Here is a 24,988-nt window from a genome sequence, read left to right as displayed (position 1 = left end):
GTATACGTAATTTGTTTACTTTTGAGCGCACAAATGGCCCGAGAAATGAAAAGAAGGCAGCGCATCCTTCCAATAAACTTAAACACGTACATTAAAGTGCATTTATAAGTTTCGTGAGCTTCGCCTTACCCTTTCCCTTCCTCTCCTTGCCGCTCATCTTTTTCGGCTTTGGCTTGACAATCAAAATGTCATTTCATTTCGTTTGGAAGCTCGCAAATCCGCAATTGAGACGCAACTTACATGTCATTACCAAGGCTTAAAGCAGCCGACATGACAGACAAACAGTCAGTCAGTTGGCTGTGTGACAGAGAGGGGACGAGCTGGTGGCAAGGGGCAGGGAACAGAGAGGGCGATAGGGCCAAACATGACAAAGGCAGTGTCAACATTTCAGCCTAGATAATTCAGAATGCAGTGCCGTGTTGCCAAACTTCTTGGCCGCTCTGTTTTGGTAAGGTCATGTGTAGGCAGGCTTAATCGGGCCAGCTTAAGATGTAAATATTATGGGTGCAGATCAGAATTCCAAGCATGTATCCTTCAGATAGTTAGCAAATGGCAATCCTTTTACTTCAGTTGGGTAAGAGAGCTAAGGTTATATATAATATAGTACTATATGGGATATACAATCGCTGCAGCGTTGCCCAACTTCACTGGAGTGCTAATGAAGCGTGGCAACCGGGCTCAGATATCTCGCCTTTCAAGCAGAGCAACTCGCCCTGGCTGTAAATTGGCCAATTATCAGCATTTGAAATATGGTTTACCTGCCACAAATTCTCTCTTGCCTCTACCTGGATTCTTCGCCTCTATAAAAGGTGAGCGGCAATGGGAATCGAGAATCGGGATTCGAGAGTCGGGATCGGAGAATTGGAGGGACAGGGACTTGAGAAGGCAACAAACTCACATACGCCGTACGCACTTTGACCTTTCTTTCTAGCTGAGACAATGCACATTGTGATGCATTCTCAGACGGGGAATGGGAATGAGAAAGGGAAGGGGCAGGGGAACCCACACCTGCCCGCTCCTAAATGCACGCACAGTTCCTTTATAGGAAAGGTACACACCTTTATTTTACACTTCTCTTCTTCTGCCCATCGAATGTATCTGTATCTTTTCTGAGCACCGGCATTAATGAACTGACTTCACACTCGGCCGAAAGACTCTGCAACTCTACCTGGTGGAGAAGTTATTGATTATTTAACCAACGCTGGGAAATTAGGCAGCGATTTATAGAGGAAAGCCCTTTCGGATATGCACTTTGATAAATTAATACAATATCGTCTAGCTGGCCATTCAATTGATTTCGAAATTCATTAGCGCGCAGAGGCGTCTACTCGCACTACAGATATTGGGACAGTGTCCAAGAACGGGTCTCCACTTTGATTTTGATTTCTATTCATCGCATTGTGAAACGGATCGTCTAGAACTCTGTGTCTGGCCTGGCTTTATTGCAGTTTGGAAATAGATGAGCTAACAGCTGGAGAGTGAGTGGGGCACTCGAGCAGATTAGATAGCAAATGGTCGCCCCTTTGGAGTCATTCTTTCGACTCTCTCTCTCTGTGCCGACAGAGTGTTAAGGGGACGCAGTGGAGCCAGGGGCAATAAAGCGCAACAAGTAGGGATTATCCGAGCTCGAAATGTTTACGGATTCGGATTTTTGGTTTTTCGGATGGAAATGAGCGAGGCTGAGCGGCACAAAGGCTGGCAATTTGTTGGCTTGACAACGTGAAAAAGAGTTGAATGATCGCATAAACATGGAAAAGAGTGAAGATAAACAAGTTGAACTTGGAAATGGATGTGGCACGCTGTTAAAGTCCGTCTGAATGTATTTACTAAATCTACTAAAGCAGATTATTAATGTCAACGTTTATACACAATCAAATGGTCTGTGTGTTGTGCTCAAAAATATACAAATATTCATTTTGTTTGATATTCCCAACTGAAATACTCAGTATTCCATGTATGAGGAGTCCTGAAAGTCCTTTGAAGCACACACATACTTATAGCAACAATTCACACCCACTCCACACAGTCATAGCAACATGATGATACAATATTCCGAACGTTCCGCCCGAAATGTTGCCGACCATACGCACGTGGATCGGAACGAGTGGGCACGGAACAAAACAATCCGCAACGGCAGTAAACAAAGCGCCAACGCGTTCCACAGCATGCAACAAGCGAACGATTCGGGACGACTGGGCGATTCGGAACGGCGCACGAAGCGACGGAGCCGAGGCGAAACGAGAATTCGTTCCTCAGTCGCATTTCGATTGTCAGCCGGTTCGCATGTGCCGCGGATACAGATACATCCGTTCAATCCGTCGGGTTCCGCGCGTCGTCGTTCCGGGAAACGGACTTAGTGGCGCCGCCATGGATTCAGATTCAGATTGCAGCGAATAACAAACTCGGTGGGATAGAATAAATACTGTGTGTGCCAAAACGAAGAAGGAGAAGAAGATCCGAAAGATTGCGCGTATCGGGAAATGAGTGCAAATCTATTTTAAATGGTGTGCAATTAAGGAGGCGAAACGAGAATACTTGACAAAATGCATTTGTGCGAGATGCGTGGCATGCCGCAGCGGTTGCAACCTCAGTGTTTAACCAACGAAAGCGAAATTCAAATTCAAATGAAAATCAAAATGAAAAGTAAAATGAAAATTAAAATCAAAAATAAAACTGCCAGCGAGATCAAACGCCGACACAGAAACAATCGAGACTTTCATGGGGAGCGGCTAAAAATAATGCCAGTCGATCGCGACTCTCGGAGTCGACGAGCGGTATTCCCACTGCTGCTGCTCCTCGCGGGATTAAACGGATTAACTCAAGTCGGAGCGCTCAAGGGTAAGTGTCAACAGATGCAGCTCCAGAGTTGCATTTGCAGCCCATGGTTGCAATGTGGGAGCACTGCGTTGCACCGTTTGCATTTGAAGGGCAATATGACATACTATTTTCATTTGCGGAACGAGGGAAAATCCTTGGCGATCGCATATGAGTTGCCGCCCCATGCCGCTGCACTCCCCATTTATTTATTAGCGTCATTTGTTTCCATTTACGTTTTTTTGTTGGTCGACTCCGTCTTTTGGCTATTTTTGGTTGCAACACACGCGGTCGGGCCGCAACAACAAAGTGAAATTAAGGCACTGCGGTTTATTTATGCCTGCAACGTTCGCTAATGGATTTTAAGGCCGCTTTATAGACAACGCGACATCGACTCTGCCCATAGACCCATTATTCATGCCTCTCTCTCCCGATTCTCATTAGAGATGCACATACTGGGGCTAAAACGACTTTTCGTTTTCGGATACGCGTAGCTGGATGTTTGGGCTTTGGCAGGGCATCGCAATCGGTATCGTAATTCCCGAGATCTCTCAGATGTTCTGTGTAGGTTGGGGAAGGTTAAGAAGTATCTATTAGTATGGATTTAAGAACAATGCTGCTTATTTGAACTCTCTTATCACCACATTGCGAGCAACAAAAAACTAATGCTAACCCACTGAACCCACCTAGGGATCACATTTGGGAAAACTAAATACAACTTACAAAGAATGCAGAGATCGTATTACACATCGAACCCAAAAACCAAATGCATATGTGGAAAATGAGTTGGATGAGGGTAAATCGAAACACAGAAAACGTAAACCCCTAAGGGAAGATCTCGGGAAAGATCACTCACCATCCCAAACCCAAACCCAGGCCCGAAACCAAAACCGAACTTTAGATAAATGAGTAATGAGTTCGAAAGACTAATCAAGCGAGTGTAGTTACCCCGCACCAATCTCGCAACTGATTACAGGAAAATCAAACAAAGAGTCGAGTTTGTGGCTTTTGTGGTCGAGATGGCAAGATCAAAAAGAAAACTAAGGCGAAATGGTTTGAGGTTGGCGGGTTAAGGAATGGCAGTTAAGCAACGCTTTTGATTGTAGACCCTTTGGCAATTTCATGGCTCTATAGCTTCGCCGATAAAAACATATATCTAAATGAGCTTAAGTCGTCACACCCCTTGCAACGCTGAGAACGCTGAGAATGTTGTAATCTAATGCTTATTAAACGCTTTTTAATGCCAAACCAACGACGCCCAGTCCGCCGATATCGTCCATGGACACACGCAATTCGGATTCGGATTGGGATTGGGATTTTTGAATTCGGATTTCAGTAAACACTCGAACACGCAACCTGAGGCTGTGTGTTGCAGCACCGAGTATCTGTATCTCAGTGTCCCCATCCCGAACACCAAACACCGAAAACCCCGATGTGACGTGGCAAGTGTTGCACGCGACGTCGCCCGTCGCCCGTTTGATATAATAAATTGTATAAAATTATCTGCACCGGCACACGACAGGATTTTGTTCAGTTCCTCACTGGAACTTAACTGGTGGTGTGTGACCAGCGAAATCCAGTTAGCCATCCAGCTTTTGGGTGGTGGGTCAATCGCAGTCGGCTTGAGAATCTGTCGGGGTCATAAAAATTATCGCCCTCGACACAAAGTTGCAGGGTTGACAGCCCTGGCAACCTTCTAATGCCACTCTGGGGAGCGTTTTTCCAGCTAACTGGACTGACTGCACTTCTCTTTTTGTTTTTTCTTTTTTTTTTTTGCTTTTGACTCCGGGGGTGGCAGTCTAAGTCTATCCTTTCCTTTGTCTTGGCCGTTTATGTTGGCATTTTTTGTGTTTTTTTTTGGTAAAAGCCTTTCGGCTCTTGTGCAATTTTCTCATGTGCATTATGCGAAAATTGGGCTAAGTAGCGGTCTCTGGCTTAGTTCTCCTACTTTCCCGGGCGAAAGAAATGGAGTCAAGTGCTGTGGCAGCTCCGTAGCATGTTATTTGTTCAATCACATGATTGCCCTACCACCAATCGCCCGGCACTCAACGAGATCTCCCATTTGCTCCCAGCTGCAGGCTGGATAATGAGGGGTCTCCTGGGCTAGTATCCATAGCTATAGCTTGCACCGATACGTTGGCACACAGTTTGGGGCACGAATGTGATTGAAAGTCGGGCCCATGTGGGTGGAGGTGTTGCAAGTTGGCTGGCGAAAGGTATTGCGGATAGCGATGTACTTCTAGGGATATTTGAAAATAACGACTGGCACATGAGTGAAATGTTTCTAATCTTATGTAGTTTCACTTCTAATAATAAAACCAATTTGGTTCGAATTCCTTGGAAAACATATCGCCACTCCTTGAGGAAAAGCGTTTACCACTAATTGCAACTACCCGTGGCCTCAGTACACCTAAGAGCACTCGATCTCGAGTCGGCTATTTGCCGGCCAAACAATAATTAATTATTTAAAACAACAGGACAGAATCAAGAACCCAGAACGCAGACTCCAGAGCCCAGAGACATCGGCCTGAAAGTCTGGAAGTCTGAAAGAGTCTGAAAGGTGACTTGGACATGGTCAGCTGGGTAGTCGGAGCCAAGTTTTGCCTACGCAAAGATTTTTGTTATTTCTTGCTTCCTGGAGATCTGGAGACCCCGCCTGACAGCCAGTCCAGCGAACAGTGAACAGTGTATATATGTGGGTATATCTGGGTGCTGGGTGCTGGGTGCTGGCCGTACTTGATATAGCCGTGGGTTTTATGTACATTTTGTTGCCGTTGCTCGGCGCTGTGGCTGTGATATTAAAAATAAAGGAAAATTAAGCCTGGCAGCCGCGTAAAATGCAAACTTGCATCCGAAATGTTGCAGTTATGCCAGTTGGCGTTTAAAGCCGTTGCTGTTGCTGTTGGCCACATTTTTGCATGCAATGCAATGCAATGCAGTGCCTGGAAAATGGTTATTCGTTTTTCGAGAAGGCGTTACTGCTGGATTTTCGGAAAAGTTTTTTCGGCCCGTTTATATTCGTTCGTGGTGCTTAGCTCGGAGCAAATCTGAGCCGAGCTTGGTGAGAAAAAGGTTCGCAAATTGCATTGGAAATGCTATGTGCCAAGGAGTTTTTCGAGGGGGAAAAGAGTTTTGGGGAGGGCTGCAACTGGAGGAGGATATGCAATTCTGGTGGGGTCAATCAACATGGAAATTTGATTCACAAGTTATGGGAAAAGCAGTGCGGAAAATCGACGGGAGAAAGGCTTATCTTTGTGAGATTCATTGAAATCTTAGTTTCTTAGTTCAACATCGAATTCAATAGAGAGACGAGATACTAACGCCATAAGCCAGCCATTATTATCCTTTGGCCGCTGGGAAAACAGTTTACAGTTAGGCAAAATGAGTTAACTGGGTGGATCAACAAGTTTCGCTCGGCTAATACGTATTTAATTACACAAATCTGAAATTTCCTGCTGCCCCGAAAAGAGGTTTGTCTTTGTCTTTGTCATTTATCCTTAAGCAAGTCGTCGTCGCCAGAGATTTGCATATTTGCACTTGATGATGCTGCTGCCGCAAGTTGCAAGTTGCAAGTTGCTAGTTGCAAGTCGCTGCTGTGGCAGACATGGCCGCCAGCAATCGCCAGCATTTGGGGCTCGGTTTGAGTTCGGGGCTGGGGCTTAAGTTTCAGCTGCCTACGCGCGGCGAGGAAATTATGAAAAATTTTCAAAGAATCGCCTTGAGTCATCGTTCGCAGTCAGTTGCCACAACGTTGGCGTTTGGATTTTTCTCTCTCTATTTTTGCCTCATTCGGAGTGGGTCTGAAAAGTTTTTATAATTTGTTAACAAGCCCAAGGAGATCGGCGCCGTGGAGTCCGCAATGCCGGCAATTATGACAAGTTGACAAACGGCTTAATCTCAATCGGCGACTTGCTGTGCGATCCTCGAATCTCCGAGGATGCGCGGCATTTAAATCAATGAGCCTGGGACTCTATCCTCTATTCGATTTGATTCGACTCGAATTGAATCTACTCGATTGTCCATCGCTGGACGTTTATCGCATTGCGGCTATCTAATATCTGGAGGAGAACAACGACTGCGACTCCAATGGGAAGTCCAAGTCCAAGAGCCGTGTCTAAAGTCTTGCCAGCGAGTGCGACACATGCAAATTGGCCAATGTTGCTAAACAAGTTTCGCGGTTGTTGCATTTGCGGCTTGTACTCACCTGCGTACGACGACAACAGCTACAGCAACAGCAACAGCAACAACAACAGCGGCAGCAACGACAACAAACATGCAAAAATTGGATTGCTGACTCTGCGTGCAAATAAGGCAACAACAAGGTGAAGTTAAAGCCAAAGCAAGTTGGCTATAAAAAGGCGCTGCCGTTGCAGACAATCAGCCATAAATCTAAATGACTGTCAACCCAGGCGAAACCTACAATGGAGCCTTGTTCTTGCAGCAGCAACATGTTGCTGCCTCAATCCCCCCACCATACCACTTACTCATCCCCCTGCTCACGCTCATTTGCTGCCATTGGCGGCCGCTGATAAGACACTGAAATATGCTAAAAAGCTAAAATAAACTTGATATTGATATTGCGGTGGCATTGCCAGTGCCATAAAGCAGAAAGCATTTAGTTAGGGCTCATGTCCCATGTAGAAGGAATGCACTCTAACTGCCTGGGAATGCTAAAGCAAAAGATGTCTTTGGTGGACACCATATTGTGCAATCTAATTAAAATGGGCAGCTAAATGTCCAGAGAGCTAGGACATTACTTTTACAATTTATTGTAACTATATATAAGCTCTAATTGCTTTGGTTAGATAACGAAGTGATCTTATTTCTTTCCTCTTTTAAATTATTTAAATTAAAGCTGGCCCCTAAATTAGATTACTATGTATAAAATATTCAACGACTTCATTCCTCTCCACTCACTCACTCACTACCCGTAAACCTCTCAAACAAATCACGCATAAATTTCCCATGAATTTCCCCGGGTAACCAGAGCCTGGTCACTGGAGTTAGCCACTTTTAGTGCAGGTATCGCCGCATCGGATTGTGTTTTATAATTCCTTTTTTTGTTCTCCGCAGCCAACTGAGAAATAAGCCCAGAGTGGGCTGAGCAACCTGCCCACGTCAGTCTGGAGATTTGGTAGCTTTGGCCATTCAACGAGTTTGTCATAAAATTAATTTGCTTTTTAGTTGGTTACTTGATGATGAGGACGGTCCACCGTCCATCGTCCACTGGGCAGTCAACCTGCTCTGCGGTGCAAGATTTGACTGGTTTCCCTCCTCAGTCGGCTTGGGTTTTCGTTTATTTTGTGCTTTTTCACCGAGTTAATTTATTGCACTTTTGCGACGACGGCAAATGGGGAAATGCGATATGCCAATCACTCCCCGGTGCGGCGACACTTTCCCAACTCGCAACTCCTCTTTCTCTGAGGGGCATGCATTTAAGATAAGGCCTCACTTGTCGCCTCTCGGTATTTGTATTCGTATTCGTATTCGTCTTTGTTTTTTATTTTAGCAGTATTTACATTTGAAGACTCTCGAAAGACGTCTGTCTCCGGGGTTTTGGTGTTCTGGTGTTCTGGGATCGTTTCGAGTTACAGAACACTCCGACATTCGTTGTTGGTGGAATTGTTTACGGTTTGGTAAATGCCAGAGAGCCTGGTAAACATTGCAATCAGAATTTGAAACTGGGTTAGACGGCGGGTGTGTTCGTCTCCGGGGGAGCAAATATTTGGCTAGCTGACGCACCTTGTGGGAAATGGGTTTTGAATTTCTGGGAAATCAGCCTTGGTGCACTTCTGCGTACGATTATTAACCGCCGAAGGGAGACCAGGAATCCGGCTTTAAAAAATAATTAAAAGTGCAGCGGCGGCAATTAATCAAGCGAGGGAAGTGAAGGCCAAGGGATCAGGGAATTTGCATAGCACAGATCGGCGATCGGCGATCTTAAAGTGATCGTTCGACAGCTGAGTGATCTTTCTTTATCTGAGATTGATGCGCATCGCGTGCAGGGCCAACCATCCAGACATCCAACCATACAGACATCCACCATCCAGGCATCCAGCAGATCCACGGAGACTATATCTCGATCTCTGGGCAGCCGCAGCATGATCATTAATAAACCGCTGTGAGCTGTCAATAGGCATCAACGTCCAGCGATCTGCGATCCGCGATCTGCGATCTGCAATCTGGAATTTGGGAGCTGGGATCTCTGGGGGATTGGGGGGAAAGCTGAAAGCGGGCTGAAATCAACGCGAGGATCAGCCTGACTGACAGTGTTTGGCACTCGGATTGGCTGCGATTCGGTTCCTGTGACAATTGCCAATTGCCTGCTGGCCGGGTGATAACTTCATTTGATCGATCTCAACGGAAATCGTTGCGTTGCGGGAGCCCCGCTCGATTCATAAACATCATGGCAGCGATTTGTAAACATTCTCAGGGTCGGGGCTAAAAGTCGTAATAATAATTGCCCGACAGCAGACATCCAAACACGTCGTTGTCTTATAAACAAAAATTCAATAATGCATAACAAAAAAGGAGCAAGGATTGGAGTACATGGGAACGAAGGAGCCTTTGGGCTGCCTTCGGGACTCTGCAACATAAAATAATGATGATGAAAACGTTGCACATGCCGGGCTGCTGGGATGAGTCGGCTGACAATGATGAGGCATGATGACAGACCAACAAATCGAAGGTTTCGCAGGCTGCAGGCCAAAGTTGCCACTGTTGTATGTATGTTGCTGGTGGTTGTGATGTTGCTGCCGCTCCTTGTCGGTTTCACAATCGACGGCAATCGTCATCGTTACCACAACACAACACAACACAACACAACACAGTGGAGCACATTGTAAAACATCCGCACAAAAGGGCTTAGGTCCATGAACAGCCGCACTTGCAACTTAGTGGGGGCAAAAAAACGATGCATGTTTCAATGCTGGGAGAATTTGCGTTTGCGGAATGTGTGACAATCATGTTTATGCGTGGCGGTAAATCGAGAACTTGCCACAAAGCACCTGCATGCTAGGTTCGAGCTTACTCAGTAAATTATATTCAGTTGGCTCCATAAATGATTCATAAACGGCTACCCTTCTAAAATATGCCATCCGATATTCTGGCTTATCGCCAGCAAATCCTACTCATCTGCTACTTTATCTCCATGCCATTCGTTTTTATTAGCGAATTCTTTGTCAGCCAACGCTTAACGCATAACGCATAAACCCCATTGCAATATCTTCGCCCTGATCCCCTCGAACGCCCATCAATTTTCTGTCTGTCTGCCCCACACACACACAGTGAAAAAAAAGAAGGGGAAAACACGAAAAAAGCGAAAATCTGCCGTCGGGCAGAAATTAATTTTTCATAATTTTTTTGCGCCCTTTTCTGCTGTTGTTGTTATCGCAACTTGTTCGCCAGCCCCGCTGACCCCTCGCCACTCCACGCCACTGACTTTGGTCATGTTTTGTGAAAATATCCACCGTCGGTTGGGGTCAAGGTTGAGCGAGTAAAGGGGGGAATGGGAGGAGCATGGCTTTTCGTGTTATTATTAAAGTTGATTGTCAAATGCGGCCCTTAAGTGATTTTTATAGGGCTTTAATTGGGCGAGGACCTCGGCGGCTGGCCCTTTTTGAAGCTGCCCCAAAGGGACATCGGCTGGAAAAAGGCATGCGGCTTAATTACTCGCAGTGGCCAGAAGGCAGGAAAATATCTTTTCTTTTTTCCCCCTTTTTTTTGCGTCACTGCAAAGGAATTGCAGTCGGGAGTATCTCATTCAAGGTGCAAACTTGCGCGCGACATTCTGTGTTGCTGCTGTCGATGCTGCAGTTGTTGCAGTTGCAGCAGTTGTTGCTGTTGTTGCTGTTGGCTGACTGTTGACAGCATGACGTGACAACATGCAATGCAAATCGTGTGACACGATGCCCCAAAGGGTTAATGTATAAATTTAATTTTCGCACTCGCAAGGCCGAACATATCTCTATTAGCCGCGCAGATACAGCTCCGATTCGGATACAGATACAGATGCAGCTACAAGGCGGTTGGGTCAAGAGCCAAGGAGTGGAATGCGTAGGGGAAGCAATAACAGAAGTTTCCTTAACCTGGCTTAGCGAATTTTCACGCTCTCCCACACATGCACGCACCCACGAAAACAACGACTTGGAAAAGCAATAAGTAAGGGAGAACACAAAGACCAGACATAAAAGTTGTATAATTTCGCATTGGCAGGTCTAATCCCACCAGGTAGAGAAGCCCACACACAAAACGCACACCTAAGTCCCCCGAAAAGTATTTATGATTATATATATTTCTGGCTGCTGGCTGCTCCTTCGTCTTGGCCAAAACCAGCTGCTTTTGATGTTGTTTTTTTTTGTTTGGAGCAAATTAAATTTTGTTGGCCAAAAGTTTTGGCAATAAAATTTAACAATTCCCCGTCTACAATTTTTACGATTATCTTCGCTGCTTTTGGAGTGCGCTGTGCCAGCAATTTCCATCTACAATTTCGTTTAATGCGAGACCAAGAAGTTGCCTAATTGTGGCGGGAAAATCTATTCCACTGTCCGCTCGCCCGGAAAATGGCCGCAAAGCAAGGTCAAAGGCAATTCGAGCCGCTCAAGGAGTGGAAAATCTGTGGACTCTGCTGCGTAGGTAGAGAATTCCGATGGTGCAGCGGCATCGCAGCTCGAAGAAAAGAAAATCAAGCCGAGGCAAGTCAAACAATGGTGGAAAAACAAGGAACGCATTCCCCGCATGAGCAAGTCATAAATTTTCCCCGAAAAAATAGAGGAAAACAATAAAAACGAACCCAAGAAACCAACAAAAGGAGAACACGAATCGAAGCAGCATTGAAAAGCAAATAGTCCAAGAAAAGAGGCTGAAAAGGTTCTCCACGGCGACAGAATCCGACTCCGACTCCGACTCCGAACCTGAATCCCAATCCCAATCCGCAGAGTAGGTAGGTAGGTAGGCGACCCATCCATTTCCATCTTCCATTCGATGGATAGATAACTGCACTCGTGGGCTGGCCAAGTATCTAAAGTATCTTAAGTAGGTTTCGCCTTAGGTAGTAGAGCCATGGATGCAGGTGTCATTTGGCCCAGGGCACAGTGTTCACTCGAAGATTGGCTGGAAAAGCGAGGGGAAAACCATATGCCGCGGGAAATTGGAAAGGAAACTGTATTAGGATAAGATATTTGAGGAACTCCTGCTGACAGCGTCCTCAGATCTTTTGTGCAGATGGAAAACGGAAAACTATTCTGTGTGCAGGCAACTGAGAAACCTGTCTTGATAAAAACTAGCCATGGCAGCCGTATTATAAGAGCTCCCATCTTAGCCAACAGTCAGCCTTACTGATCAACACATACTTGCACTCTCTGAGTTTTCATGAAAATGTGCAGTTCATACGTAAACTCTGCATGCAGGCACTTAAGTGATCGCTAAACGAACGCATTCGACCAGCCCCAAATCGCATTATTCGCATGCTCACTAAGAGATACTTCCTCTTCGAGATTCCGAGCAGGGATCGCTGAGCTCCAAACTCCAAACTCCAGACCGCAGACTCCACTTAGACAAAGCGATCATTCAAATTTCAGTCTTTAGTCAAATTACAGACTCTTTGGCGGTCGTTCCTGGGGTCTCGTATCCGTATCTGTGCAATTTTGAGCTACAAATTTGGCGCCCACACAGATACAGACGCAAATAGCCGAAAATGGCAGCTAATTGGAAGTAAATCGAGTTAAACTTTCTTTCGCTAAGCCGAAAAACGAATATCGAAAAACGCCGCGAATTGCACGCATGAGGCCCGAGGCATTTTGAGATACATGGTATCTTGTGTTGTGTATCTCATAGTTTGCATAGCTAATTAGCCAACTTTGGCTCCGCAGTTGCCGTTGCTGAAGTCGGTCTTTGATCATTGATCAGCGTCGTCGGAGTGCCAAGTTCCCTGCTAACGAACCAAATGTATCTCGTGGAACGTTCTCACATTAGTCACGCGATTAACATATTTTCGTTTCGTTTCGTTTCGTTTCGAGGTCCGTTTTAAATTTAATATATTTCGTACCTGCGGAAAAGGAGAGTATGTTCGGGAGGGGCATGTTCGGGGGGTCAATGTATGCAAATATTTCAAGCCACAAATCCAGCGTGCGTAACTGGGAAGAGACAACGAAATCATACACTGCACACAAATTTAGCCAATGAAAAATCTTAAAACTTAAAAACTTACCAACTTCTAGTATAAAATGAATATAGTTAAGATTGTCTTTAGATGAGCAGAGTGTTTAATCCAACTGGTATTCAATCCTTTAATCATGAGTGCATCCCATCCTGTCTAGTCTCTATTCAATCTAGGTCTAGATCTTCTCCAGACTTTTTCCTCAGTGCGCAGATGGAGATCCAGAGCCAGACCCGTACCCATCTGCATATGCTAAACACAGGGTCCAGCATTGTTTCTGCTCTCGGCTCCTCGGCGCGACTCCTCGCCCATCGCGAGCACTTTTCTTGTATCTGATTTGCGACAGTCAAGTCAAGTCGAGTTGCGCTATCTGCTGCCTTTGGACCCCCTTTGGCCCCGCCTCTGTGCGGCTGGATATGGTAAAGAAGCTTTGGTAAAATGCTAGCGAATTAGGAACGCGGAATGCGATCGATACGTGCAACAGGGAGCAGGCAGCAACATGTTGCACATGCCGCAATGTTGCTGCCTTCTTTACCTGTGGTGGTCAAGAGCAACTCAGCCCGATTCGTTTCCCATATTGCTAATGCGCGCAGCTCGGTCCGCAAAGTCGTGCTCTTGGCCACTTGGCCACTTGGGCAGCTGGACTCCATGGACTCCGTGGACTCCGTGGACTGCTCGGCCATGCCAAATGGAGTCTCCCAGTGGCAATTAAGGAGCCCAAAACGTTCTGTGTTCTGCTGCCTGTCCGAGGCATGTCTCTTATTGTTGCTGCTGCCACTGCCGCTGCTGCTGCTGATGTTGCAACTCGCAATTCTTAACGGTAATTATGTTGTTCGTTTTGGCAGGCTGCATTTTGCGTAGCCCTCTGAAATGGATTCAAATTCCCCGGTGGAGTGGAGTCGCGGTTCTTCTTGTGTTAAATTGGATTAATTTGACAGTAAAATGCAAATGAGCCAAATGTCAAACGCGAAACGCGAAATACAAAATGCGAAATGGGAAATTAAACTTTTAGGCTGCCACTCGCGAGGGGAGTACAAGAATTTCGGACATGTTGCTGGCAACAAATTATGCTGCTTCTCGCAGGGCCATTTTTCCTGCTGCCTTTTAAAATAATCAACATGTTTTTGGGGCCGCAGTTGCAACAGCAGCAGCGGCAGAAGGGGAGGCACATGTTGCTGCCGTGCAACAAGCAACAAGCAAAGTGCAGCAATAATTTTAAATTGAATTTTTTGCCTTTCCTCCTGCTGCCGCCAAAGTAAAGCAAAAGAAAAGCAAAAGCAAACAAATCTGCCCGAAAGAGCAGACAAGTTTTCTCGGTTTCTTGGCGGTTTTCATCCTGCCCCCCAGTTGCGCGGTGGGGGCAAGTCTTGGAGTTACTGCTGCCCTTTGGCAACATGCATCACCGAAGTCGGCGTCGTTTTTCATATTTCTGCACTCACATGAGTCGCCAGTTTGCTGCTCTTTTTTTGTTTGCAATTTTTAATTCATTTTCCTTTCTGTTTTTTGCTTTGCTTAGCCGGAGATTGCTTAATCGATTTGCCATGACTCGGGCGCCAGCAGCAACTGATAAATTGTTTTGCCATGTGTTTATTAATTATAGCGAAAATGGAATGTCAGTTCTTGCTGCGGGTAGTGGAGGGGAGGAGAGGGGCGTGCTCTAAGAACTCTATCAGTGGAGGCTCCTCCAGGTGGTCCATCTCGCAAACATGCTGCAAGGAACTCGGTAACCCGCCAACAAGCCCAAACATTCGCCTGTGTGCTGCTCATTTTGGTCATTTACAAATGGAAATTGCATTGATTTGATGTTGCTGCTGCGGGTTGTATCTCCCTCCATCCATTCCTGCCTCCCATCGCCGATGATCCGTAGGCCATCCAGCATCCAGTATCCAGTATCCAGAGCCCACTTTGATGATATATTGCCGCCCAAGTAACATTCTTTCCCCTTCGATTGGCCATATTTGATGCCCGGCTACAAGTTACAAGTTACATGACGTTGTCGTTGTCTCCGTGCCTCATGTTGCCGTTGTCTCCGCTGATGTTGCTGCTTTGTGTTGCTGCTTAGAGTTGCTGCTGCTGCCGCTGCTGCAAGTCGCAGAGTTTTTGTTTGCATTTATTAGCATTTTGCCCTTTGCAGTTGCTGTCGCCTGTCAGTTGCCGCTGCTGCTCCCGTGTGTGGCAACATTTTCAATTCAATTATATTTCATGTTCATGTTGCATCGATTTACATTATAATTTGTGTCTGTGGCGGAAGTCATTTGTGAGGCGGAAAAAACTGCAACACAAACAGGCAATCAGAGACCTAGGCTGCAGTGCCAAGCCGTTTAGATATGGGGATATATACTGCTTATTCCATTCCCAAATCATCCGCGCTTCTTAGGCCTCCAGAGAGCCCACATCTTAATCAAGTTTCCATTCTGGGAAGATTTTCCCAGCCCACCACAATCTCACTCATTAGACTGAATAGTTTTCTGTAACAAATCGGCTCATAATTTCATGATTAGTCAGGCCAGAACAGAAGCACAGAGTTTTCCCCGCATCTGCATTTCCCAGCCAATCTTAAGTGTCGCTTTTCATTGAGCGCATCGAATTTCCAGCGCGATGACAGCTGCTCCGAATATTAAACAAAAATATACAGAAAAACGCTGGAAATATTTCAGCAAGTCAAATAAATATTTCATCTGTTTATTTAGAAAGAAAACTTTCTCTGACACCTTTTGTTCGGCATATGGCCAGTCCATCACCCAATGCGCCCATCAATCAATCAATTAGAGCGCTTTTCTCCAAGAAAAGCCCACGTTAAAGTGCGTTAAAGTCTTCGGCCGTCCAGCGGCAGACTCTTAATGTTTATCATAATAAGCTGAGCAAACAGTTGCTCCCAAGACTAATGAGTAGCTAAAATGGGGGCGGTAGACCTTCATGATCTAATGTTATGACAGCTCATCAAGTGTCAGCGCAGAATGCTGCCAGCGCCAAAGGACGCTCTCTAATGACATTTACTTTTAACGCTTATTAAATGTTGTGTGTGCCAAAGAAGCTTAAATCAGTTTGTCCCTGGAAAAGAGTCTCGACTGGACGTTGGACATTAGATGAGGATAATAGGGGTTCGCTTTAATGGCTTTTTGCGCCCCAAAATTAGCTCAAGGGTTGCGGGGCATTCGAGTGCCCCGTTTTAGTTGCCACTTTCTGGGGCTTAGTTGATGTGTTTTAAAAATGTACTGCTTAAATTAGGAAAATGTCTTCTGGGAATGGAAGCAGCGCTTAATTCCTCTTTAGCCACGAATACCCCGCAACGTATCTCATTTCATTTAAAAAGTATCTTCGCAGCTTCCCCCTCCGCCGAACCAATTTGTATCTCTTCCGCTCGCGCTTTAATAACAGCAATTTGTATCGTCATCAAGTCTGTTTTCTCGACTCCAATAATAACGCTTAGAATCTGTTGATTTTCTTCCACTTTGGATCCCCAGTTGTTTTCTCTTTCGGTGCGATTTCATGGCTCTTGATTAACGCTGTGTCGCTTAAGCTGCTGGTACTTCAGTTCTCGGACAATGGACCAGTGCCAAAAAGCCTATTAGCTTTTCGATTTCCCTCTTTTCTCCTCTTCTCGGGGTCATGGGCCTAAGATTCGGAGGAGGAGGTTCAGTGAACGCTCTTGTCGCTCCGCTCGGTTCGCCTTATAATTATGCGCTTTTGGCAATTAAACGACATTCGCCCCGCCCACTGCCCACCGCCCCTTGCCACAAGACTCCTTCGGAATGACTGGCTCCAAATATGGCTAGTGTCATAATTCTTGTCAAAAGCCAACCCCCAAGCGACTGAAGTCCGCAGACGACGACAGAAAAAGCGAAGAGGGGCAAAAACTGCATAAACATTGCTGATTGAAATCAACTTTGGCATGAAATCAATCATCGCAAGAGACGGCAACCCTTCTTTCTTCTCCTGCTATATATATATATACATACATATACATATATATATACATATATATATACATACATATATATACATATATATATATATTTATTCCCATTTTTTGGTTCAAGTCTCGCCGTTGTCCTGCCCGCCGCTTATCCGACTTGGAAATCTCGCCCAGGGCCAATGAGGCTGTTTACTCTTTCGCTTTTTATTCCATCGCTAAGTGGATACCCTAAACGCATGGTATCTCAAAACATTCAGAGCTCTTGGGTAGTGGTACAATATTAAAAGATATAGCAATTGTTAATGGGATAGTGGATCGTTAATCAAAAGCTGAAAGTGTTTTTCTAAATTGAAACCTTTCTAGTGCGTAAAGTCGACTAGGCACGTATGTTTACATCTCTTGAACAAAGCATCAACTTATTGGTTCTGCAAATATGTGAAATCGATGCCTTTTGTTCAGAAAGTACCACGAAGTCATTGGGCTGGAAATCGCAATACACCATCGATTAGAAATTTCACTGGAATAAATTCGAAGGGTATTTCCTCTTCGACCTCGTGCACGTTATCATCCCTCCATCTTTGCCCAATCCCCTTGGTCAGTGTTGAGTTTCGCGCTTCGAGTGGCCCTGGATTGTGGATGCTCGATTCCCGATGCCCGATTCCTTCGTCTGGCCGCAGGACATGCAACATGTGACATTGAGAGCTCGGTTAGTGGGCACTCAAGACGGCGGAGAGTCGCAGAGTTGGAAGGTCGGAACCCTCGCCCCAGATCGCTGGCTTATTTATGATCATAGTCGGACGGGTGGACGGGCATTCGCTGCCGTTTTTCAGCTCATTTATTCATATTTACATTTAACATGCGTTTTTCTCTAACGAAGTCGGCGGCGTAAATCGATATTCAATAAACGACATCTGTGAGCATTTTTTCCCAACTGCCTGGCCTGTGTTTTTCTGCTGCTCCAAGTCGACCCTTACCCTTACCCTTACCCTTACTCTTACCCTGGCCCTGGCCCAGCTCGATAATGATCTCTTTGTTGGATTGGTAGGAAGCAGGAGGATTGAGAAGCAGGCAGCTGGCGGTGCGGATCCGGGGGTTATAGCGTTATAGCATAGATGCATATCTGTCAGGGATGTCAAAACGACAAAACATAATTTATGCTGCACATGCGACAGTCCGTCCCATAAACGAGGTTTATGTGCAATTGTTTTATGGCTCTGGTTTTGAGACTGGTTTGTTCGGATTCGGGAGCTTCTGTTTTCCTCTCTGTGGCTCCAGATTTCCACGAAATCAACAGGGCTACCTCATTTTCCATGCGCCTCATGATTCACTAATAAATTTCCCTTCTTTCTTCTCTTTCTAGGTAAGCAAAAAACCAAAAAAAACCAACTCATAACGATCTGTTTGCTGAGATCTTGCTGGCCAACGAAATTTGAAATTGGAATTCCAATATCAAATGTGGAGCATTTTGGAAACTTTGGAAACTGTGTCGCAGCCATAAATCAGACAAGCCATTGACACATTTCCTAGAGCTTTCGGGTTGTATTTTTAACAGTTCCAACATCTATCAAAAATAATTAATAGAAAACTTGTCGAAATGTCAATGGGCATGACAAATGTAATTAATTTGAAGGCACGAGAAAAATTGACAAATTATGAACTTTGCTGCTTTTACATCATCCAAATGCATTTATTCTGGTTTTTAAATCGGTTTCAGGTTTCGTTTACCGCACAATGCGAACTGTGAAATTGTTCAAATCGGCTTATGAAATAGGCAAATTAAAATCTAAATAAAATTCAATTAAGAGATTAGGCTGAATGATTAATTGGATTTTGACCCAAACTTTTTTTGTACCGCGCAGCCATTTTTCCATCTATTATTTAGTTGTCACAATACATACTCTATTTGGGTCGGGCACATCGGTTTCGATATGAAATCATACGAACTTTGACAGGTGATAATGACAGACTTGATGGCATTATACTTTATTCCTTCGAGGGTGCGATGACTTGTAGTTTTCTGGGGTTGTACGCTCCTATTCCATGTTTTTCAGGGTTACAAATACGGCATTTGAGGGAGTGACTCCATATGTGTAAGTAAACTGCAGAAAGTGGCAAATATTTGAAGTAAAAATATATAGACAGTCCAGAGTAGCTGCAGAGTAACTTAAACGCGATCTCCCACCGTTCTCACCTTCATTATGCACAGCATTCACCATACATCATCTTTATCACTTCATCTTTTGACAAATGATCCCATATTATAATGCAGATTTCGGATTAGCATAGCTCTTAGCTGACTTCATAACGCTTGTATGGGTAGGATAAGGTTCAGTTTTATTTTGTATTTTTTTTCGGTTACATCATAAGCCAGTTAAACGTTCTCTTGGCCAGTGCAACTTCTCAATAAAGCCAACTGCGGCCCACTCAGAAACCCTTTTCCATTCACATAAATGGAGCCAAAAAGGATGGGAAAGATAGAAAACGAAGATATAAACTATATAAAAGAGTTGATAAAAAGCTGAGTAAAAAATATGACATTGATAGTCGCCTTTCGCAGCCATATGGGTGCCTGTGCCTTTTTGCGTGCACCTCTCATATATATTTATGACTGGGGACTGGATGGTAAATACTCGGGATGGAACCTTTAAAAGGATTTCAGTGTTTTTCATTTATGAAATTATTGATAAGAGCCAAGCAGAGGCGCACTGGCGAGCTTTTTTTGTGGCGGTTTCTTTTTTAGCTGAAATGCTTATTTTGCTGATAAGCGAAGTGAGTGCGAGTGCGATTGCGAGTGCGAGTGCGAGGAAACTTGGATCCCAAATTCCCCATGGCGGAAAGTGGTTTTCCTCCCGCCCGGCGATAAGAAAAAACGCACACACTCACATGGGACTCGAATGTCGAATTTAATTAACAGCGCAAAAGTCGCACAAAAATGGAGCGGAGCAGAGCTGAGCGGAGAAGCCCAGGAAAACCCCTTCAGACAATGGAAAAGTTGCTCCATCGAAAGAATGGAAAGGAAGGGGGGCCGTTGGAGGTCTGGGAATTCGTACCCTGTGGCGCCAAATTAACAATATGCGTACAATGTGCGAAAAAAATCCGAGGAGCCATGAGCAAACCAAAACCAAAACCGAAACCAAAGCCAAAGCCAAGATGGAGCAAGTGAAAGACCGACGACTGTCTGGTCTGGAGCATTTTCCCTGGCACCTTCGGGCGATTTGGCTCATTAGCGACTCCGGCAGACTCGACTCCGCGTGCCCTGGCATAAATTTGACATTGAAAATGCGAGATGAGAACGCTGCAGACTAGACAAATGGCTTCGGCGACAGTGGTTAATATCAGGAGGAAAAGCCTGAGGAAAAGTTAACAAGAGCAGTTGCATAACAATATTTTCAACATACTTTCAAAGCATTTACAACGAGCTCAAACCACGGTGGCCATCATCTCAAGTCTAGAGTCCTCAGCAGGGAACTCGCCTGCGGTTTCCCATCTCTTGTTTTGCCTAATCAAATGCTGCGCCCAACGGGATTGACTCCGGATGGAAGAATGGAAGGATAAGGAGGTCCTTGAGGGTTCATCTGGGTGCAGGGATAGAGCCATATGTTCCCCTTCTGCGTATTAATATGCGTGTATGGCCCAAACAATATTTTGAATAATTTATTTGATTTTTTGATTTCTCGAGCATTCCTTTTTTTTGCTGTAATAATGAAAACAATAAAAGCCAAAGTCGAAGTCATCGAGGGGAAAAGTAGGGAGCAAGGACATAAGCGTATGAGTTTCCCGGAGCTTGTTGAAAATCCTCACATTATGGCCCGTAATCCCTGTTGGTTTATTGCGGTTTTTATTGCTGCCCCGGGTTCCGTTTTTGGGCAAATATTTGGCTGCTCTTTCTTTGCAGTCCCGGGAACCAAGCAGAATCCCATTCCTTCGAGTGTTCTTGGCCCGATGTGAATATTACATAAATGTGATAATGATTTATGCTGCCCAGGTCCGACCCCCTCTGCTTTCTGCTTTCTTTCTTCGTTGAGTTGGCCCACATCCGCCGTGTTGGTAGGTAAATACCAGCATTTAAATAATTGGCAACCGGGCAGCTTCCGCTGCAGGATGTTGTTGTTCTTGTGAAACCCCCGCCAGGTTTTCCCTCCTGTTTTTCCTCCCGACCGACTAAGCAAACAAAAAACAACAATAACCAGGAGGCGAAGACGCAGAAGAGCGAACGCAAGGCGCGCAAATACAAAAGCAAACAAATGTAAACAGAAAACAATGAGTAACAAATTTTCCCGAAACATTGACTTTCGAAAGCAGCGCAAAGTGTGGCGACTCCGAAATTCTCTAAATTTCATTTGTAAAAAAATAGTAACTACTTCCTTATGATACAAAAAAGTATTAAGAGCTAAGAAAGTCTTATAAAAGAAACACTTACATTCATTTTGTATGTGTTTTTTTTAATCTCCAAGTACATTGACTTTATGACTTCGCCCATCAATATTTGGCAGCAAAAGTGAGGGAAAAATAATAAGCGTATTTAGTCTGCACAAAAGCAAGCTGGTAAACACAAATCCGGAATACCCACATACGGAAATAAGCAACACCCACTCTTCTCGCTTTTCACCATTTTCTTGTACAAAAGCTTAAGTGGCAAAAGTTGTGCAAAAGGCTTACGAACTCCTCAGCTTTTAGAAAGGATACCCCATTTTGCGAGCTGGCTGCCTGGGCGAGTTGCATGCCCATTAAAAATTAAGCATTTCAGCATAAATAAATAAATGCTAGCAGAAAGTTGAAATAGCAGCTACACAGCAACCTCCATCAGCTGGCGGCAAATCAAAAACTTTGCTCTTGCTGTTGCTATTTTGTTGTTGCTATTTTGTTGTTACTGTTGCCCGAGAAGTCGCGCTGCACTAAAAGCTTATAAATTATTGTTCAGTTTGTTGTTGAGCCAATGCAAAAACAATAGAAACAACAATATCGGGGAAAGAAAGAACACTGGAAAAAGCAATGCTACAGGCAAATTTATTTGAAAAGTAATAACAGTTGTTGTTCAAAGTGATAGATAGATAGAAAGACAGATAGATAGAAAGATGCATAAGTTACTTAAACAAAAAAAGAGATTTCAGAAAGATTTTTTTTCGGTGTACGAGCAAAAGGGAGCACCGAAAATCAGAATGGCACTAAAACAGGAGCAGGACTTGCTGCAGCTCAGTTAATTTTTTAACAGACCCTCCTCGCCTGACGTCACAGTTCACATCAAGGACTTCCAACCTGTCGCTCTCCCCATTTTTAAAAATGTGGCAAAATGGAAGGGGCAAGCGCAAGAAGGAAAATGGTTTGGTTGCAGCAGTACTCAAGCTGCCACAGTTTGACATTCTGTGATTTGTGGGGCCGAGCGGCGAAAAAACTCTTACTTTCTGACGAGGGATAAGTAAAGTTTATTTGTACTCAAGTTGAATAATTTCAATAATGGATTTTTGAACATTAAATGCATATTAATGAAGCAGTCTGGAAACTTAGTTCAACTTCATTTCAGTTGCAGTACGACGATATATATAATATTTATCATACAGAACTTGCAGGTCTTTGAGTGGGAAATAAGAACTCATTGTTGCGCTGTCGAAAACATAAAGCCTTTAGCTGGGAAAACAATAAATGCTTTTACAATAATATATGTACTTACGTACAAGTTTGTGCATCTTCAATTACCTGAACATATGTAGCTTGTATGATGGTTTTCCGGCAGGTTGCTCCCAACAACTCCACCTGTTTGCCCCCCTTGAATTGCGGCTATTCGTTGTTTGATTACAAGTCTTGTGGGTGAGGAACAACTGGCCAGGTTTGCATATTTGCATATGCGTTTCGACCAGCTGCTTGCTTACACGTTTAATGTTGCCGTCAGTTGGGAAAGTTGTGATTTTTGTTCATGGTGTGCACCAGCTTGCTTATACTCGTATGTTGTTGACATGCTAATAATGATGCATATTGGCATAAGATGCTTGAGAACTCCGGAGTCTCTTTTAGCACCTAGAGGCCCAAAGTCAAACAACGGGGCAACAGCAAATTAGCAGAAATGCAACAGCATCAAACAGCAGAGCAAGTTGTAGTTGCAGTTGTGAATGCTTCTTGTCTTCTGGTACCCTCTCTTGGGGTATATAGGTTTTAAGCTCAGCATTGATGATTATTATGAATCTTTCACACATTTAAAGGAATAACACTGGAACTAGAAATGATATTACCAAAACTTTTGGGATGCGAGCTGCTAATATAACACTCCACACACATACCAATTTTCATAACGATTCGTTGCCAAACCATATCCCATTCAATAGGTAGCTCCCAGTCGAGTGACACCCTCTTGATGTTCTCGTGTTGCTGCCGGGCTACACATTTCTTTTATGCTTATGTTGGACAAACAGACAAAAACGGCAGCAAACAACAACAACACTATAAGCTAAGATAACAGACAGCAGCCCGCGATTTCTTAACAGCGCCCATATACGAAATGCATTTCCTGTTATTATTGTTGGTGTTTGCCGCTGCAGCCCGCAAAACTCCCCAACACGTTAGTGGCGCATTATGAGTTCAGCAGATACAGACCGCTATCCCCGTCCCTCTCTGCGCCCATCTTGCCATCTCTGTCTTCGCCACAGCGCCCGTCTCTCTCTCTCTCTCTGGGCCCCAAATGTGAGCGCGATTGTTTGCTTAGGTGCATGTGCATGCTTGCATGATTTCATCGCCGGCAGCACTTTTTGCCTCTGTTCCTGTTTATTTACTCAAAACTTCTTTTACATTCTCCGGAGTTCTTTGCGCACGGTGTATGCATGCATAAATTTCCCTGCCACCCACACACACACACATGCATGTGCTTACTTTCACCCACATACATAAATACGCACACAGATGCAGAACAAATGAAGAGCATATATGCCAAATGAGCGTAATTAAGTGCTGAGCAAAAATGGGTAATTGTGTGGTACAAGCTGGGTATCTACTGGAAATTCGGTTCAGCATTTCGTTCAGACTTTCAAATTTCATTTTAAATCAAATTTTACGAACTTACGACTATCTAATAGCTCAAAGCATGCTCAAAGCATGCTTTCCAGCGTTGAGGACTGTTTAAAAGTTCTTAATAGCTTTTTTAAAGTTTTTTTTTTATTTTCTGTTTACATATGTATGTTAAAAGAAATATTTGGTATGATCTCTTTACATTTCTTAGTGAAAAATTCCAAGTGCATGTGGCTTTCATTGTTATGCACAGCCTTTCTGCTCGCATTTTCTCTCAGTTTCTGCCTTTTTACATGCTATTATGAAAAACTTCAACTCTTTATTTAACAACTGCCGCAGAGACTGTGCGTGTGGAAAATTCTTGCTGCAAAGTTTACACATTTTACCTGATTTTATTTTTGCATTTCCTTTTGGCTAGCTTATCGAAGTACTGTCTCCCTTTCGTTTTGCTTTTCTGTGTGGTTTCGTTTGCTTCTGGTGGGATAACAAAAAAATGCTGAAATATTTATTCAACCAGCAGCAGATTTTTGCTTAATTAAATATTTTGTTTGCCGGCAAAGAAAGTTCTGGCAGGTGTTGCTAGCAAAAACTGCAAAAATTCGTATATTTTGTGTGGCGCTTTTAATAAGCTGTGCGTTGTTGGCATGACAGAACTATTTGGGTATATTTCATCATTTAAATTAGCACACAAGAGCACAAGAATGTAGCCATGACAACGCAGCTCGGGCAAACAAAGGAGGCAGCACCCTTTTGGACATGGCCGAAATCAGACAATGGCTCAAAGCTCATCACCCCCCTTTCCCTCTGCCACTTTGAGGGCACAACAAAAGGCTGCTGTCCGGGTGGCAATCACAACAACAACGCTCACAACGGCAGCAACATCAAAAGCCAAGTACAACAGCAATTGACAAATGTCCAAGGTGCAGTCCTTTCATTTCCCCAAGCCTCGTCCCCTTTTTTCGGCGAAACACATTTGACAAATGTCATCGTTCATCTGCTGCTGGCTCGAAATAGAAATAGAATCACTGGATGGATGCTGATTCAGTGATTTCCCACAGTGATAGCAGTGTCACGATGCGATTCGATTTGCATACTGGCAATGCCAGGGC

The 24,988-nt window shown here is 44.4% G+C and overlaps 2 protein-coding genes across 3 annotated transcripts in view; one reads left to right on the top strand and one right to left on the bottom strand.

Annotated features, from left to right (window-relative positions):
- The window catches only part of LOC120443944, a 60,954-nt gene that overhangs the window by 7,453 nt on the left and 28,513 nt on the right, over positions 1-24,988 (bottom strand). The window lies entirely within an intron of this gene.
- The window catches only part of LOC120450419 (protein sax-3), a 39,335-nt gene continuing 16,609 nt past the window's right edge, over positions 2,263-24,988 (top strand). For both annotated transcript variants that reach the window (XM_039633437.2, XM_039633429.2), the window contains exon 1: positions 2,263-2,838. In XM_039633437.2, the coding sequence (XP_039489371.1) occupies positions 2,544-2,838 (295 nt within the window). In that variant the 5' untranslated portion in view covers positions 2,263-2,543. The remainder of the gene's footprint in view (positions 2,839-24,988) is intronic.

The sequence above is a fragment of the Drosophila santomea genome, chromosome 2L (genome assembly GCF_016746245.2).
Source record: "Drosophila santomea strain STO CAGO 1482 chromosome 2L, Prin_Dsan_1.1, whole genome shotgun sequence".
In the NCBI taxonomy this organism is placed as follows: domain Eukaryota; kingdom Metazoa; phylum Arthropoda; class Insecta; order Diptera; family Drosophilidae; genus Drosophila; species Drosophila santomea.
This window is presented reverse-complemented; position numbering and strand designations above follow the sequence as displayed.